The sequence below is a fragment of the Orcinus orca genome, chromosome 16 (genome assembly GCF_937001465.1).
Source record: "Orcinus orca chromosome 16, mOrcOrc1.1, whole genome shotgun sequence".
Lineage (NCBI taxonomy): Eukaryota > Metazoa > Chordata > Mammalia > Artiodactyla > Delphinidae > Orcinus > Orcinus orca.
The window spans coordinates 21,928,786-21,947,886 of record NC_064574.1 but is presented as its reverse complement, the minus strand read 5'-3'; the positions used below and the strand labels follow the sequence as shown (position 1 = coordinate 21,947,886).

The window sequence follows — 19,101 nt, the reverse complement described above, 5'->3', positions numbered from 1 at the left end:
TGGGCCCAGCCTGAGGCTGCGACAGACCTGGCCTAGCCCTCTGGGAGCCCAGGATGGGGACCTCGGCTGGGGCCCTGTCCTCCCTCCTGCTGGGAATACTGCTCACATCCACCCCGGGGGCCCTGGGTGCCAACCCTGGCCTGGTCGCCAGGATCACCGACAAGGGCTTGGAGTATGGTAAGGAGCTGTGGTTGTTGGCTGGACTTGGCTGACCCGCTTGGCCCCAGGCGGTGCTGGGTACGGCAGGGGACACAGAGGGGACTCTCTCCCTTGGGGTGGTGCAGCCTTCCCAGCCAGGCAAACCTGGCTCGGGTTCTGGCCTCGTCACCCAACCCCTGGGCCACTTGGGCACGTTACTTGTCTTAGCTGGGTTCTCCACTAGCCAACAGAGATAAAGATTTGGGTGCGAGTAGTTGATCTGGGAGATGATTCCGGGAAACACTGTAAGAGAGTAGTGATGTGAGATGAGAAAGGCAAGGTGGCCAGGAGAGGCGTATCATTAAACCAGCTACTGCCTCAGTGATGGGAACAGTTCCGCTGGAAAATTTTTGCTCGAGTTGGAAAACATATGCCTTAAAACTAGATGTCAGGGACTTCCCTGGCAGTCCAGTGGTTAAGACTCTGCACTTCCAGTGCAGGGGGCACAGGTTTGATCCCTGGTCGGGGAACTAAGATTCCACATGCTGTGCAGCACAGCCAAAAAATAAACAAAAAACAAAAAAATATATATTAAAAAAAAAAAAAAAAACTAGGGACTTCCCTGGGGGAGCAGTGGTTAAGAATCCGCCTGCCAATGCAGGGACATGGGTTCGAGCCCTGGTCCAGGAAGATCCCACATGCTGCGGAGCAACTAAGCCTGTGTGCCACAACTACTGAGCCTGCGCTCCAGAGCCGGCGAGCCACAACTACTGAGCCCGCGTGCCACAACTACTGAAGCCCACACGCCTAGAGCCCGTGCTCCGCAGCAAGAGAAGCCACCGCAATGAGAAGCCCGCCTACTGAAACGAAGAGTAGCCCCCGCTCGCGGCAACTAGAGAAAGCCCAAGTGCAGCAACGAAGACCCAATGCAGACAATAAATAAATAAATTTAAAAAATTGATGTCAGAATGGTGGTTACCACCCGGAAGGGGCACAGGGAGCCTGCAGGGGTGCTGGGAATGAATGCCCTGCATCTTGCTCTGGGCGGTGGCTACATGGGTGCATAAACATGTAAAAATTACCTGGCAATACCTTTAAGATTAGTGCCCTTTAGGTTACACCTCTACGGATGTTATACCTCAGTTTTAAAGAATTGGAATATAGTTGATTTACAATATTGTGTTAGTTTCAGGGATACAGCAAACTGATTCAGGCTTTTCTTTTTTTTGGCAGATTATATTCCATTATAGGTTATTACAAGATACTGAATATAGTTCCCTGTGCTATACAGTAGATCCTTGTGTATCTATTTTATGTGCAGCAGTTTGTATCTGTTAATCCCATACTCCTAATTTGTCCCTCCCCCACACCTTTCATAACCATGCTGTTTTCTATGTCTGTTTGTTTCTGTTTTGTATATAGATTCATTTGTAGTATTTTTTTAAAAGATGCTAAAACAAAGCCTCAGAAATAAACTGTCCAAGGGGCAAGGGATCTAGGGTGTTTATGTACCGCTCCCCTCAGCACTGGATGGAGGGCTGCTCCTCAAATTTATGGAGGCTCAATTCCCTTATCTGTTCACTGGGGTCATAACATTCCCTCAGGTAGAGCTGTTGGGAGCCCAGATTGGCTGGGGACAGAGAGAGGGAAATCAAGGAAGGGTTCTTGGAGGAGGTGAGGTAGAAAAGATACATTAACCAGGGACAAGAGATAGCATTTTGGCAGAGAGACCGGCTCATGCATTTGCTGGAGGGAGGACTGCAAAGTGGTATGAGGCGGAGTCGGGGAGACCCCTGGTCATCTGTGTATACACACCCTCCCTGAGGGCAGAATCCTGGGTCTCACATACCTCAGATAAACAGAAGGTCCTGCTGAATGCTGTTTATATTGAAACGCTAGATCAGGCAAAATTTGCCTTTTGCTCCTTTCCACTGTGTAAATGTAACCAGTCCTCCAGAGTTGGACATTTTGGTCCTTTCTATATATATATATATATATATATATATATATATATATTTTTTTTTTTTTTTTTTTTTTTTTTTTCAGTACGCAGGCCTCTCACTGTTGTGGCCTCTCCCGTTGCGGAGCACAGGCTCTGGACGCGCAGGCTCAGCGGCCATGGCTCACGGGCCCAGCCGCTCCGTGGCATGTGGGATCTTCCCGGACCAGGGCATGAACCGCTGCCCCACCAGGGAAGCCCCTTTCCATACTTTTAATGACACAAACCCTGCATTTACTGAGTACCTGATGTGTCAGGCACCAAGCAAGGGTGCTTTTTTAAATAAATTAAATTTAATTAATTAATTTATTTTTTAACATCTTTACTGGAGTATAGTTGCTTTACATTGCTGTGTTAATTTCTGCTGTATAACAAAGTGAATCAGCTATACATATACATATATCCCCACATCCCCTCTCTCTTGTGTCTCCCTCCCTCCCACCCTCCCTATCCCACCCCTCTAGGTGGACACAAAGCACGAGCTGATCTCCCTGTGCTATGTGGCTGCTTCCCACTAGCTATCTATTTTACATTTGGTAGTGTATATATGTCACTGCTACTCTCGCACTTCATTAGAGCTTCCCCTTCGCCCCCTGTGTCCTCAAGTCCGTTCTCTATGTCTGTGTCTTTATTCCTGCCCTGCAACTAGGTTCATCAGCACCATTTTTTTAGATTCCACATATGTGTGTTATTTGTTTTTCTCTTTCTGACTTACTTCACTCTGTATGACAGACTCTAGGTCCATCCACCTCACTACAAATAACTCAATTTCGTTTCTTTTTATGGCTGAGTAATATTTCAGAGTGTATATGTGCCACATCTTTATCCATTCATCTGTCAATGGATATTTAGGTTGCTTCCATGTCCTGGCTATTGTAAATAGAGCTGCAATGAACATTGTGCTACATGACTCTTTTTGAATTATGGTTTTCTCAGGGTATATGCCCAGCAGTGGGATTGCTAGGTCATATGGTAGTTCTATTTTTAGTTTTTTAAGGAACCTCCATACTGTTCTCTATAGTGGCTGTATCAATTTACATTCCCACCAAAAGTGCAGGAGTGTTCCCTTTTCTCCACACCCTCTCCAGCATTTATTGTTTGTAGATTTTTTGATGATGGCCATTCTGACCAGTGTGAGGTGATACCTCATTGTAGTTTTGATTTGCATTTCTCTAATGATTAGTGATGTTGAGCATCCTTTCATGTGTTTGTTGGCAATCCGTATATCTGCTTTGGAGAACTGTCTGTTTAGGTCTTCTGCCCATTTTTGGACTGGTTGTTTGTTTTTTTGATATTGAGCTGCATGAGATGCTTGTATATTTCAGAGATTAATCCTTTGTCCATTGCTTCATTTGCAAATATTTTCTCCCATTCTGAGGGTTGTCTTTTCATCTTGTTTATGGTTTCCTTTGCTGTGCAAAAGCTTTTAAGTTTCATTAGGTCCTATTTGTTTATTTTTGTTTTTATTTCCATTTCTCTAGGAGGTGGGTCAAAAAGGATAAGCAAGGGTGCTTTTTATCCTGTCAGCCCCTTTTTGCTTTGCAATGATCTCTTTTAACCCTCATGCCATCCCAATGAGGAAAGTATTATTATCATTGCTATTTGACCGACAGAGAACACTGAGGTTGAAAACTTGCTCAAGGTCACCCACCTAGAAAGGTGCCAACACCAGAATCCTAGCCCTAAAATCCTTACAGTCTATTCTACACAGGCTAGATGCCATGAAGGACAGGAAAGAGGGCCACCCTCCAAGCACACAGCACTCCTCCCTCTCAGAGCTGCTGACAAAGACATTGTGTCCTCATCCATAACATGGGCATGAACATAACTACCCCACCAGAAATGCAGTGATGCTCCTGTGTGTTTCTCTTGCTACTTGGTGCTCTAGAGGGGCTCAATAACCTGCAACTGCAATTAATGCTAATCAGGAAGTAGACCTCTTTCCCCAGGGCAGGTGGGAGCCACTGAAGTGTTTAGAGGGAGGGAGGCAGGCTGACTACGCTGACTCCCAGCTTTTTCCCATCCACAGTGGCCCAAGAGGAGCTGGTGGCTCTGCAGAGTAAACTGCATGATGTCACACTGCCCGACTTCAGTGGGGACGCCAAGATCAAATACCTCGGCAATGCGCACTATGAATTCCACAGGTGGGGCTCTGAGGTGACTGGACAGGGGCCCGGGGGTCCAGAGAGGAAGGGAGGGAGAGCCCCAGGACTGGCTCGGGACGTCTCTGGGGCAGACGGTGGGATGGTTCCTCGCAGAATTCAGAGGGAAGTTTTGGGAGGAACTTGGGCCCCTTCATTCATTCATACAACAAATATTAATGAAGACCCGCTAGCTGTGTGACCTGAGCCTCAGCTTCCTTATCTGTAAAATGGGGATAATTTGCTGCCTCTTTGGAGTGATAATCCAGGCTCTGGCCTGGCCACTGGATGTAGCCTGGAAGGGAAGCTAGACCTTAAACATTGTTTTAAATAAACCTTAAATTTTAGATGTAGTAGCCCTCTTAGCCCTGAGGTTGGCACATCTGGAGGAGTCAGCTAAAGTTTCCTGGACGCAGTGGCCTTTGAGCTGAGTCTTCAAAGGATATTTAGACCTGAGCAGCTGATGCTTTTTTAAAAAAAGGCATCAAACACTTTTTGAAGGATTGACAATGGAATGGGGGCAATTGAGCCCACAGCTCATCACGCACCTCTCTGCTCACCACTGATGGCTTCATTCAGTCCTTTTTTTATTCAGTCCATCAGTAAACATCTATTGGGCACCTACTGTGTACCGGGCAAAGAAGATGGAACTTGACCATTCTCTTCCCACTGTTGGCTCCACAATCCACGTCATCTTGGTTTGCTTCTCTCAGCCCTTTTGTGTCTCTTCTTGAGGCTGCCTTCGGCCTCTTCTGAATCTGATTCCCCCACCTGGAGGTGTGGAGGAAAGTGATGATGGGGTGCATCTATGCACCCTGCTCAGGATCCCAGCCAGGGGCACATGAGCTCTGATCCTGACTGTGCAGCTTTGGGCAAATGCATCCCTTCTGAGAGGTTCTATGTCCCCCTCTGTAAAAAGGGAACCTGAACAGTGCTGAACCCACCTGTGAGACAAACTGACATAATGCATGTAAAGTACTCGGCATGGCCGCCTGGTCAGCGCAGGGCACACAGCAGGTACGTGTGGGGAGGCAGAAGCCCGTCTGATGCAGGCTCAGCTGGTCTAGTCCCCGTAGGATGGGGGTGAGAGCAAGACCCCTGCTGAGGCTGGACCTGCCTCTGCCTCCGGGCTGATGCCGCTTCTGTGGGTCTCTCTCCAGCCTGAACATCCACAGCTGTGAGCTGCTCGGCTCTGCTCTGAAGCCCCTCCCCAGCCACGGCCTGCATTTCTCCATCTCCGACTCCTTCATCAGAGTCAAGGGCAAGTGGAAGGTGCGCAAGCGGATACTGTAAGTTGACTCTGCTTCCAGGCCCTCGGAACCTTGGCTTTGGCTTTCATTCCACCCTTCCTGGGTCCAAGGTGTTCCTAGCTTCCCCCATAGCAGACCCCAAGGCAAGAATTCAAGTGCAAGTACTTTATCTGGGGAGCGACCTAAGGAAACATAGAGGGGGTGTGCAGAAGTGAGGTGGGGAAGAAGGAGGTCAGCTTGGCAGCTACCGGAGCTCAACCCTCCCAGGGACCCCTGGCGAAAGTGTAGGCAGAGCACACCTCTGAGGTACCCCAACCTCCTGTTTGCCATTGGTCAAGGGTAGCTCTCAGGGGCACGACCTCTCCAGCACTTTGAACTGTTCTCTGACCTCTGAGGTCCTTGGATGGAAGGTGGGTGAGTCTCCTTGGGCTGCCATAATGAAATGTCACAGACTAGGGGGTTCAACCAACAGAAATTTATTTTCTCACACTTCTGGAGGCTGCAAGTCCAAGATCAAGATGTGGGCAGGTTTAGTTTCTTCTGAGACTTCTTTCCTGGGCTTGCAGATGCCTGCTCTGTTGCCATGTCCACACGTGGTCATCCCTCCATGAGCCAGCACCCCTGGTGCTTCTCTGTGTGTCCAAATCTCCTCTCCTTAGAATGACAGATTGGACTCTAGCCCACCCTAATGGTCTCATTTTAACTGAATCACTGTCTCAAATACAGTCACATTCTGGTTACTGAGGGACCTTCAACATTTGAATCTGGGGGGACACAGTTCAGCCCATAACAGGAGGGCAACTATGGGTGACCTGACCATATAGACACTGGAGACCTGCCCTGTCCTACACAGTAGGCTCTGGCCACATGTCCTTACTGAATACTTGAAAAGTGGCTGGAACAAATGGAGATCTGTCGTAAGTGTGAAACACCATATTTGAAGATTCAGCACAAAAAAGAACATGAGAAATCTCATTAATAATTTTTACATTGATCACATGTTGAAATGATAATCATATACTATTAAAATGACTCTCACCTTTTTCCTTTTTTTTAATGTGGCTGCTAGAAAATTTTAAATTACCCATGTAGTTCACATTATATTTCTGTTGCACAGCACTGCTTTAGAAAGATGCTCAGTATATAGGTCACCTATATTTGCATATTTATTCAATTTCCATGACAGGAATGAGGCCATACTCTTCAAGATCTCTTATATGAGCATACGAATATCTACCTCATTCTTTTTTTTAACTTTTTTTTAAGATTTTTTTTTTTTTGATGTGGGCCATTTTTAAAGTCTTTATTGAATTTGTTACAATACTGCTTCTGTTTTATGTTTTGGTTTTTTGGCCACGAGGCATGTGGGATCTTAGCTCCCTGACCAGGGATCAAACTAGCACCCCCTGCATTGGAACGGGAAGTCTTAACCACTGGACCACCAGGGAAGTCCCTGTAGTATTTTTATTCAGGTGAAATTCACATAACATGAAATTAACCATTTTAAAGTATACAATTCAGTGGCATCTAGTACATTCACATGTTGTGCAACCACCACCTCTACCTCTACCACCACCTCCCACAATATTTCCATCACCCCAAAAGATGCTCCACACCTATTAAGCACTAACTCCCCATTTCCCCCTCCCCCAGTCCTGGGCCACCACCAACCCGCCTCTGTCTCTATGGATTTGCCAATCCGGGACATATAAATGAAATCGTATAGTATGTGACATTTTGTTTCTGGCTTTTGTCATGTAGATAATATTTTTGAGGTTTATCCACACTACAGCATGCATCAGTGCTTTATTCTTTTGTATGGATGGGTAATATTTCACTGTATAACTAGACCACATTTGGCTTCATTCTTTTTAAAGGCTGCATAGCATAGATGCCCACAACTTATGGAACCTATCCCAACTAGTTGACATTTAAGGTTGTCTCCTCATTTCTTGCTATTACCCATGATGCTTCAGTGAGCTGCCCCACACATACATCTTGACTGGACGAGCCACAGAGTAAAGACGTAGAAGTAAAATAACTGGGCCAAAGGTTTGTGGTTAAAATCAGGATAGATCCCACCAGCTTGTGTTCTAGATGTGCTTTCCCAACCAGTGTTTTGTTTTCCCATATCTTCACAAGCACTGGGTATGAAAACTTCTAAACTTTTTATCAACCTGTTAGGTGAAAACTGACATCATTGTTATTTTCACTTTTAATAACTTCTCATGTGCTTATTTGCAATTGAACTTCCTGTTCATATCTTTGATCCCTTGTTTTTCCTTTTGTCCTTTCCTTATTTCTTTGTATAGCCTTGTTCTTTGTGTATTAAGGAAATTAACTCATATATTAGCCCACATGTCATGGAAATTAGCTCTTTGCCTGGATCAAGAAGCAATTTTTTTTTTTTTACTTTGCGTATGGAATTTTTTTGTTGCTGTTCACTAAAGTTTTAATTTTCAGTGCTGGCAAGTTTATCCACCATTTCCTTTAGGGCTGCGGAGACTTAGATCTAACCTAGAAAGGCTTTTGCCCATCCCTGACCATAAGTAAATGAACCCAAGCTTTCTTCTTGATCTTTTATGGTCTTATTTGTAATAAATCTTTGCTTTGTAATAAATATTTGTAATAATTTTTGTAATTAAATTTTTACTGCAGCTTCACTTATTTGGGGGTAAGAATTGAGATTTATATTTTCCCCCCAAATGGTGGCCGACCCTAGTCTAGGAATCAATTACTACTTCTCTTATCTCCTCTAGGAAACTAGATGGCTCCTTTGATGTGACAGTCAAGGGCATCACCATTTCAGTCAATCTTCTCTTGGGCAGCGACCCCTCTGGGAGACCCAAGGTCGCTGTTTCTAGCTGCAGCAGCGACATCCGTGATGTGGACGTGCACGTGTCGGGAGATTTGGGGTAGGTCACCATCGGGACACTCACCAGCTTGACCCCTGGCTGCAGCCACAGGCCCATTTAGCCCAAGGCCTGGTCACCCATAAGCATGAGGGTCCAGGCGTAATGCATGGGTATATCACGTGCACTTGGAGGTAATTCTTTGGGGGACCTGCTGAAATTAACAGAAGCAGATTTAAGCTCAGAGTACTGGTGTGCCATTGCCACCAAAAGACAAACTTCACCACCAACAGGCAAGTGCAGTCTGGCTACTGAAGAAACACAAAGGCTTTTGGCCAAAGGAGAGTTTGTGGAAAATATATAAACCCTTGAGCAAGTCTCTTCAAGTCTCAGTTTTGTTGATTAGAAAAACATGGGTCCTCCAGCCCCTCCCCCAAATCTACTGACTTTGGGGCACAGCAGGGGGCTGGGATGCCAGATGCACTGAATCAGTGAGTGTGCTGGGAACTGGGACTGCATATTCATCCCATCCAGGGTTCTGGGACACAGCAGGGGACCAGAATGGGGTGGGGAGGGCTCCCTTGGGGACTGGCCTGGCTCTCCCTACTGCCCCACTGTCCCTGCGTTCAGTGGCACACACTGTGCTTCTCTCCCCAGGTGGCTGCTGAATCTCTTCCACCATCAGATCGAGTCCAAGTTCCGAAGGGTATTGGAGAGCAAGGTAAGAACGTCCAAGCGGCTGGCGCTGCCGAGCCACTCGAGGGGCTGGGCCCAAGTCCTTCATGGGCTCTGGCCTCGAACAGCCCTAGGGGCTGGCCCAGGCACACTTGGGCTCAAGGCCCAGAGAGGACAAATCAAGGTCATGAAGCTGGCGTGCGGCAAAGCTGGGGGCAAAATGTAGGCCTCTGGACTCCGAGTCTATCCAGTTAGACAGAAAAGGGTTAGATGCTTGGCCAAGGGGCCAAATGGGGCTGCTTGGCTTTGCTCACTGCCCGCCCCGGCCCTGCAGGCCACAAACGCAAAAAAGAAAATCAACACTTAGGTGGCTTCAGAGACCAAGCAGGAAACTTCGGGAGTGTGTGGACCAGGTGGGAGTTCTGGTTCCTACCTGGGCGATGAGCACCTGCTTTGTACGCGGAAGCAGCAACAGAGTGTCAGTTCTTCCCGTTAAAAAAATTATGTGAAATCTCCAAATTTTGGAATCTCTGGCTCAAAGAAAGAGGTTTCATGTTAACTTTCAGTTCTTGCACTCACTCACTTCACCCCAAAATCCCATTTCTGGGGTATCATATACCTGGAGCTGTGTCTGTAGCAATGACTGTGCTTGGGAAGGAGAAAGTAACAGGAAAAAACAGGCGCACACACCGTTCTTGGTACAACATCTGGTTTGGCTTTGAGTGCCTCCTGGTGGTTGAAGAGAGAATAGCATGCAGACCCCACAGATTGGATGTAGCAAGCTGCCTTCTGTTTCCTGTCTTATCCTGGTGTCCTGGGGTCTAGGTGAGCTTGGGAAATATGCCAGCCTCCTTCTCAAGCACCCCATTGCCATGTTGCCATGCCTTTCTGAGTGGGACATAATATTCTTCAGTGGTTTGGATTTATACTCCCCTGCTGATGATGGAGATAATAATGATTAATAATAATAATATATAAAAATAGTACCATATTACAATTAATAATAATATAATAATTATCAGGGTAATAAGTTACCCTGATAATTATTATTTTGATAAATTAATATAATTAATGTTATACAGAATGTGTCACTCTATATAACTATTCTTATTTATAATAATTATGGTGGCTATTTGTTGAGCCTGTGGTTTGGCTAAGAATAATGTACTAATCACTTCACATAGGCAATGCCGCTGGATCTTAACCACAGCCTCTGAAGGAGATACCGTTTCCCACGTTTGAGGGAGAAGGCTCTGAGCGTGGAGTAATTTGTTCGGTGGTCACCTTGTTGACAGGAGGCTAGGTCAGGATTTGAATTTCCTGGAGCTGGGAGCAGCTTTTACCAAAGGCCTTGTCGGGGCTGGTGTCTCAGGAAGGATGGAGATCTCTCTCCCCTGACCCCTGATCTTTTTTTCTTAAATTTATTTATTTATTTATTTTGGCTGCGTTGGGTCTTTGTTGCTGTGTGTGGGCTTTCTCTAGTTGCGGTGAGCGGGAGCTACTCTTCATTGTGGTGCGCGGGCTTCTCGTAGCAGTGGTTTCAGTTGTTGCAGAGCACGGGCTCTAGGCACACGGGCTTCAGTTGTTGTGGCACGTGGGCTCACTAGTTGTGGCTCGCGGGCTCTAGAGCGCAGGCTCGGTAGTTGTGGCACACGGGCTTAGTTGCTCAGCCGCATGTGGGATCTTCCCGGACCAGGGCTCAAACCCGTGTCCCCTGCATTGGCAGGCGGATTCTTAACCACTGCGCCACCAGGGAAGTCCTGACCCCTGATCTTTATAGGGCTTCAGAAATCTCCTTCTCCCAGGGCAACTAAGAGCCTGGTGTAGGACCGTTCGGCTTCCCCATTCAGGGAGGGATGTGGTATCTGACTAGCAGGGCTAAGAATAATGAGTCCTTGCTGAGTGCTTACTCTCTGGGCCATACACACTCATCTTCTTATAACCTCACCCCACCCCCGCCAAACACCCTGGAAAGCACTGGGCCTTGTCACTGTATCCTGAGGTGAGGACCCCAAAGCAGAGAGAGATTCTGCAAAGGTCACACAGCCAGTGGAGACTTAGCAGGATTTGAACCCAGGTTTTCAGACTTCCCTACTACACCCATAACCACTGCCCCAACCTGCCTCTCTGGGAGACCTTACTGCGTGTCTGGAGCCGAAGCACCTGAAGGCCTCCCTTCCCCCATTGGGTGAGGTCGACAGAGTTTCCTGGCTCCTTTGAAACCAACCATGAAGGTTCCTCACCACCTCTTTCCTTTATTTCTGGCAGCTCCCCACTACCAAACTCTTCTCCCAGAAACTAGGCCAGCTGCAAAGGGAGGTAAAGATTTCACCCCTTGTCTGCCCAACCCCCAGCCTAGTCCTTCCCCACAACCCTGTGCCTGATTTATGCCTGCTCACCCTTTAGCTTGCCCTTCAAATGCCACCTCTTCAAGGGAGCCGTCGGTGACTCCGTCACTAGGCCGGGGACCCATCCATGCTCTTGGACCCCCCTGCCCACGTGCCCCTCCCTCCACTGTATCTGTGCATCCGTTTGCACCACAGGTGATAGCTGGTTAATCAAAAAAGCTGTTTAAAGTGAGGACTCACTCATACACACCTGAACAAAGAAAATATTTACATATGAATCCAATGTTTTAAGATACAGTAAATGTAAATGCAGTTGACCTAGGCCCAGAACTGTTCTTTGCAAACAGTCTCTTGATTGGCATTGCACTGTCCTTCTTTCATTCAACAGGCATCTGCTACAAATTCCAGCTCAGATTTCTTTAACCACAATGAGAATCTAAAGACATTTGCGAAGCAATCCCAATGCAGAATCCTTCTAGATTTTTATGATTGTCTTCCTTGTAAGCTTTTCTGGTCCACACCAATTTACCAGCATTTTCTTTAAGCAACTCACCTTTCCAAAACACTTACTATAGGTTTTTGGGAATTCCCTGGTGGTCCAGTGGTTAGCACTCCGCGCTTTCATTGCCGAGGGTGTAGATTTGATCCCTGGTCAGGGCACTAAGATTCCTCAAGCCCTGAGGCATGGCCAAAAGAAAAAAGAAGAAGAAGGAAAGAAAACGTAGGTTTTCATAGAAACGACTCTTGTCTCAGTCGTATTTCATGGGTTTACATAAGAAATAATTTGAGTGATTGCAATAACAAGGAAAGCAAACAGGTTAGAGAACACGCATTTCCTTTTCTTGAGACGCACGCCGTTCAACTGGGGCAAAAAATTCTGAGTGCTTAGTGTGTGCGGTAGTCCGCTGGATGGGAGGGTTCAGTCTTCCATGGGCAGCAGGGGACATGGGGACTATTGATCAATCCAGCTAACCTGTTAAGTGATGCCATTTAAGAAGTATCTGCATTAAGTATACACTTATTTGTGTGGCCATTGCTACTTATTGTCTAGTTCTGCTATTTCAACTCTAGACCCTGGGAGACCAGGGCATCCCAAAGGCAAAGGTCCTTCATGATGGAGTTTCAGGCAGTGCCTCTAGCCATGTCCCCTCATCCGCTGCGTAGGTGACTACCTAGCTCCGATTTCCAGTCCTGGGATGGACTTTGACAGGACCAGCTGGACCCTATTGGGGTCGACATGGGGGCCGACATGTTTTTGATCATTTCTACTTTCTCAGTACATCATAAGCACTTATACATTTTTGTAGAATCAATGACCAATTAGCAAATAAGTGAAATAATGGAACTAAGGCAATTAGCACAGGGCCAGACCAAAGCCAGGGAACTCACTCAGGCTTTCTCTTCCCATATTTTTCAGATTTGCAAAATAATCCAGAACTCGGTGACCTCTGACCTACAGCCTTACCTCCAAACTCTGCCAGGTAGGACACCCCACCCATCCCTGGGATACTTGATTTTTACTAATTTTTATAAGTGCATACATGTACCTTATAAAACCTTACATGGAAGAGAAGTGTTGAAAGTTAAAATCAAAATCCCCTTTTCTCCCCAAATTTTCTTCCAAGAGGTAACCTATTTCCTTTGAATGTTCAAATATAAATATACACATACATAAGCATATGACTATACATTCACATATGTATTCCTTTTGTTCATGAATATATGTGAATATGCATAATTATGAATATATATGTTAGTCTATAATAATAGAGACATTATTCTTTTGTAACTTGTATACTTTGGAGATCTTTCTACATCAGCACATATAAATTGATCTCATTTTTTAAAACTTTTGTGTAGAAGTTAATACGGAGAGAAAAGTGCTCAAATCATAAGTGAAGAGTTTTTAGAAACTTTTCACGAACTGATCACATGCACGTACCAGCTTCCAGATCAATATACAGAACACGACTGGCCTTTCAGAGTCCTCCCGTGTCTCCTTCTGACACTGCCCACCCCTCAGGGTGACCAGTAACCCAGCTTCTGCTAGCAAAGATTAGCTGTGCACTTTGTACATCAATGAAACCATACAGTAGAGTCTTTTATCAAGAGCTGGAGGCTTTCTCTATTCAACTTTTTTTTTAAAGGATACACATTTTATTTATTTATTTATTTAAATTTATTTTATTTATTTATTTTTGGCTGCGTTGGATCTTTGTTGCTGTGCGCAGGCTTTCTCTAGCTGCAGCGAGCAGGGGCTACTCTCCGTTGCGGTGCGCAGATTTCTCATTTCGGTGGCTCCTCTTGTTGCGGAGCACGGGCTCTAGGCGTGTGGGTTTCAGTAGTTGTGGCACGCGGGCTCAGCAGTTGTGCCGCACGGGCTTAGTTGCTCTGCGACATGTGGGATCTTCTCAGACCAGGGATCGAACCCATGTCCTCTGCACTGGCAGGCAGATTCTTAACCACTGTGCCACCAGGGAAGCCCTATTCGACTTTAAAATATGAGGTCAATCCATATTGTTGCATATCGTGAGTTCATTCTCCCGCTGTGTAATCCACCGTGTCCATGTCTCTCCATTTATTTATCTATTGTACTATTGAAGCCCATTTGGGTAGTTTCAGTTTTAGACCATTGTGGGTAGGTCCTGTGAACATTCTAGCTCCTGTGGATGCACGTCTTTGGGTATATACCCAGGAGAGAAATTACAGGTTCTTGTGGTGCACATAGGTTCAGCCTTAGCAGATCCTGCCAAACAGCTTTCCAAAGTGGTTTTAATAGACCTCTTTTTTTTTTTTCCTTTGGCCACGCCACGTGGCTTGCAGGATCTTAGTTCCCTGACCAGGGATTGAACCTGTGCCCCCTGCAGTGTAAGCACAGAGTCCTAACTACTGGACCATGGGGAATTCATTTTAATAGCTGCACAGTGTTCTATCTTAACGGATGTCTCCATTTATTTAATACGTCCCCAGCTGCTGGATAGGTAGGTTTGTTGCCGTCCTTTGCTATTGCCAACAGTGGGGCAGGGAGCGCCTCACACCACCTCTTCCCCTTCAAATGTAGCAAGTGGAGGCCCCGGATCTCGGCTACACACATAAAGTTGGCAGAAACAGGCCCTGGCAAATTGTTGAGGTGTTCTCTCATGCCTTGGCCCCCAGGTCCTCCACACTCACCTGTTGACATTCCCCTTCAGCAGAGACCCAGGCAGGCACAGACACCCAAGTGCTTGGGACAGAAAACTCCCGTCCCTCCAGGGCCTTGGAGGGGAGTCTCTGGGCCCTTTGGACATGGCCCAGCCTTCCTGGTTATTTGGTTCGTACTGGTAGGAGGCTGGTTTCCTGGAAGATCAAGGTCTCGGTTGTAAACTTGGGGAGCAATAGGTTTGGCTGGAGAGTTTTTCCTATTGTGTGGCTTCCTAGGTGTGGAAGGGCTGCCAGACCTGAGTTCCTCCTGCCCTCAGGGTATGTGTGTGTGTGTGTGTGTGTGTGTGTGTCTGTGTGTGTGTGTGTGTGTGTGTGTGACTGTGTGTCTGAGTATGTGAGGCTCTGGAAACTGCTCCGGCTCTGGGCTAAGCATACCAGCCCCCTTGTGGCTAAATCACCAGTGGAACCAAAGAACCCATGTCAACTCTTTCTTGGCAAAGGAGTTCTTTGCCCCCAGCACTGGGCTGGGTGGAGGGTCTTAAGGTAGAGGGGCAGGGGGCTCTGAAGAAAGTCACAGAGAGTGTGGGTCAGCCAGAGCCCTCACCCCTTCTCCCTCAGTCTGCCTCCTAATTCTGCCCTTCCCCCGTTCAGTCACCATGGAGATGGACATTTTCGCTGGGATTGATTACAGCTTAATGGAGGCCCCTCAGGCAACAGCGGAAATACTGGACGTGATGCTTAAGGTAAAAGGGTCTGGGGCGGGGGGCTTGGGCGGGTCCAGGCCCAGTGCGGGGTCGCCTCAGGGTCAGCCCTTCCTGGGGCCTCTTGTTCTCCTAGCTTCAGATCTGTCCTCATCTCCCCGTGGTTCCCACTGTGTCAAGGGCAGGGCGATATGGATTGCTGCGGGGTGTTCCCAGAGCCAGGATCCTCCCACGGTGTCTTTTTTTGTTTTTTTAAGCTTTTTTTTTTTTGGCTGTGCCTGTAGCTGTGGCGCACGAGCTTAGTTGCTCCGCGACCTGTGGGATATTCCCGGACCAGGGCTCGAACCTGTGTCCCCTCCATTGGCAGGCGGATTCTTAACCACTGCGCCACAAAGGAAGCCCCTCCCACGCTGTCTTACATCACTTAGGCCTTGAAACTTCCCTTCCCGCTTCCTCCCCTCTTTCACCTTTCCCACCAAGCAGGTGAGGTCAATCAGAGCTGGCCCTCAGTGGTGTAGAGGAGCTGGCCAGGAGGTCCTATAGGTTAATAGACCAAAGCTTCTGCAGATCGTTTCATTAAGGGATTCTGGATACACACTTTGATCCAAAGGAAAACATCCTTTTTATTTTTTAATTTTTATTGGATTATAGTTGATTTACAATGTTGTGTTAGTTTCAGGTATACAGCAAAGTGTATCAGTTATACATATACATATATCCTCTTTTTTTTTATGTTGGGGGGTAGGAGTTTTATTAATTAATTAATTTATTCTTGCTGTGTTGGGTCTTCGTTTCTGTGCGAGGGCTTTCTCTAGTTGTGGCAAGCGGGGGCCACTCTTCATCGCGGTGCGCGGGCCTCTCGCTATCACGGCCTCTTGTTGCGGAGCACAGGCTCCAGACGTGCAGGCTCAGTAGTTGTGGCTCACGGGCCCAGTTGCTCCGCGGCATGTGCGATCTTCCCAGACCAGGGCTCGAACCCATGTCCCCTGCATTAGCAGGCAGATTCTCAACCACTGCGCCACCAGGGAAGCCCCCTTTTTTTTTCTTTTTTTAAGATTCTTTTCCCATATAGGTCATTACATTGAGTAGAGTTCCCTGTGCTATACAGCAGGTTCTTATTAGTTATCTCTTTTATATATAGTAGTGTGTATATGTCAGTCCCAATCTCTCAGTTTATACCTCCTTCCCTTATCCCCTGGTAACCATAAGTTTGTTTCCTACATCTGTGACTCTACTTCTGTTTTGTAAATAAGTTCATTTGTACCCTTTTTTTTTAGATTCCAAGGAAAACTTATTTAATGGTGGAGTTTCAGGCAGTGCCTCCAGTCCATGTTCCCTCATCAGACTCTATAGGCAACTACTTAGCTCAGATGTCCAGCCCTGGGATAGACTTAGAAAAGTTCAAATGGATTCTATCTCTCTCTCCAGGGTGAAATTTTTAGCCGTGATCACCGCTCCCCGGTTGCCTTCCTTGCGCCTGTCATGAGCCTTCCAGAAGAACACAGCCGAATGATCTACTTTGCCATCTCTAATTATGTCTTCAACACCGCCAGCCTAGTTTATCACAAAGTGGGATACCTGAACTTTTCCATCACAGATGACATGGTGAGAATCATAGCACAATATCTCCCACAAATGACACTGTCTCCTTCCTTCTTTCCTTTCCACACATTTACATCAGTGAAATAGTAAATCATGACTAAGAAGAAAGATCAAGAGCAGGAAAATATGTTAGTATGATTTCCCTTTTCACTTCGGCTGCCAGAAAGCTCAAAGTTCTTTCTCCCTTAGAACAATTGTGGAAGACTTTGTGGCTTGCTTGTCTGTCTTTTACTTTTCCCTCCAGACTCGATCTGTTATTCTAATTCATACTTTCTTTCATCCTGATGTTGTGGAGGTTTAAAAAAAGATTTTAGTGAATGGGGCAGGACAATAGATACACTGATAAATGCAAAAGTTACATAGAATAGAAAATAAAGACCAAGTTAAAAGTAAAGCACAATTTTATAAAGACACTAGGCCCCCAAATTGATTTTTTTAATATCACGAATCTCTGCAGGAGCTTCCTGTAGCCAAAATGGAAAGGGTACATGATTTAGTGATTCACAGCAAAAAGGAGAGACAAAGTCTTCCAAGCACTTAGCTCTGAAATAACTGTCTCTTTGTATAAAGAGATGTGGCTTTGTATGAAGGTTACTGAATTTTAGAGTGGATCACGTGGTTAATATTTCTTTCAGTTTCTTTAATATCTCTGGGGTTTAGATGGATGTTTCTTGTAGCTCTTTGTAAAGCTGAGGCCTCGTGAACAATGTAGGGAGGGTGGGGGAAACACAATGCAGTCCAAACTGGATGGTCCAGCCTACCCTGGTAATAAATTGAGGACCAGCAGTGACGGATGGAGTGACATGTGTCCTTTGACTCACCCACACCCAGGCCTTTTACTTCCATGGCCATGTTTGAGTCACCCTTCCCACCTGTGGTACAGTCCTTTCTTTCAGTGGGTGGGATCACGGTAGCTGTGTTTTACTGAGCACTCACTATGTGCTAAGCCTTGGGCTAGATGCTTTGTACCCACCATTTCACTTAGCCCTCACAGTGACCCGACAAGTGGGGACTATAATTATCTCCATCTTATAGGTGAGGAAGTTGGGGCTCAGAGAGGTAAAGGCACTCACCTGACATCACACAGTCACGAAGCCAAGAGTCAAACCTAGATCTGCGTGATTGAAAATCTCGCCCTTGTGGATCCTCTGGTTGAGTCGTGAGTGTCACTTATGGGCCAAGGAGAGCAGTCAGGATCCCAAGGACTCGTGTGCTCATGGTGGATGCAGAGCAGGCATCTCGCCATTGCCATGGTAACCCAGAGCAGTCAAGAAGCTACATTATTGGGCTTCCCTGGTGGCGCAGTGGTTGAGAGTCCGCCTGCCGATGCAGGGGACACGGATTCGTGCCCTGGTCCGGGAAGATCCCACGTGCTGCAGAGTGGCTGGGCCCGTGAGCCATGGCCGCTGAGCCTGCGCGTCCGGAGCCTGTGCTCCGCAACGGGAGAGGCCACAACAGTAGGAGGCCCACGTACCGCAAAAAAAAAAAAAAAAGAAGCTGCATTATTGAATATCCCCCCACTTCCCCACCAACTCTCTTCAGACCTTCGGCTCCGGCCGGAGCACCTAAAACTTCTTTGTGTCCCTTTGCCGCAGGTTCCGCCTACTTCTAACATCCGACTGACCACCAAGTCCTTCCGCGCCTTCTGCCCCCGGGTAAGGCTTCCCTCAGCCCTCAGGGTGCAGGCTGAGCCCCCAATACTTCAGGGGTTTTCTTTAAAACCTCCACACTCCTCTCAGCTTGACCAAGAGTCAGAAGGCCAGCAGTGGGGCCCCCAGTGAAGGCCGTGGTGCTACAGGTTTGGGGATTCCCTTCCCTTCAAGGCCCAGATAACAGAGACCTGAGCCCTGTGTCTCGTGGGACCCCAGGCTGCCCAGTCTTTCGTTGATGATCTCTGACAATACCAAGGAATGCCGACATGTCCCACAAAATGTATCCTAATTAATAACACCAAGCAATTACAGAGGGCGTACTAGGGGTCAGGCACTGTTCTTGGCGCTTGAAAAAATTATTTTTTGAATGGATAATAAATTCTCACTGTTCAAGATTCAGAAGACATAGAAGGTTATAGAGTGGAAAGTCCCATCCACTCCTGTCCCCTAAACATCCAGTTCACACCCTGAGTCTATCAATATTGTCAGATCGTACACATCTTTCTGGGGCTATTCTAGTATATGTGAACAAATGTATGTCTTTCCTCCATTTTTTTACACAAATGGAGGTATATTTACACTCCATTTTGTACCTTACTTTT

General features: G+C 46.8%; 1 protein-coding gene across 2 annotated transcripts in view; it reads left to right on the top strand.

The window, feature by feature from the left end:
* LBP (lipopolysaccharide binding protein) overlaps nucleotides 1–19,101 on the top strand; it is a 28,410-nt gene continuing 9,309 nt past the window's right edge. Inside the window, exons 1-9 of one of the 2 annotated variants that reach the window (XM_049699172.1) lie at nucleotides 1–177; nucleotides 4,167–4,281; nucleotides 5,439–5,567; nucleotides 8,288–8,443; nucleotides 9,038–9,101; nucleotides 12,821–12,884; nucleotides 15,196–15,287; nucleotides 16,674–16,850; nucleotides 18,443–18,502. In XM_049699172.1, the coding sequence (XP_049555129.1) occupies nucleotides 54–177; nucleotides 4,167–4,281; nucleotides 5,439–5,567; nucleotides 8,288–8,443; nucleotides 9,038–9,101; nucleotides 12,821–12,884; nucleotides 15,196–15,287; nucleotides 16,674–16,850; nucleotides 18,443–18,502 (981 nt within the window). In that variant the 5' untranslated portion in view covers nucleotides 1–53. The remainder of the gene's footprint in view (nucleotides 178–4,166; nucleotides 4,282–5,438; nucleotides 5,568–8,287; nucleotides 8,444–9,037; nucleotides 9,102–12,820; nucleotides 12,885–15,195; nucleotides 15,288–16,673; nucleotides 16,851–18,442; nucleotides 18,503–19,101) is intronic. The other variant, XM_004272839.4, reaches the window with a different exon arrangement.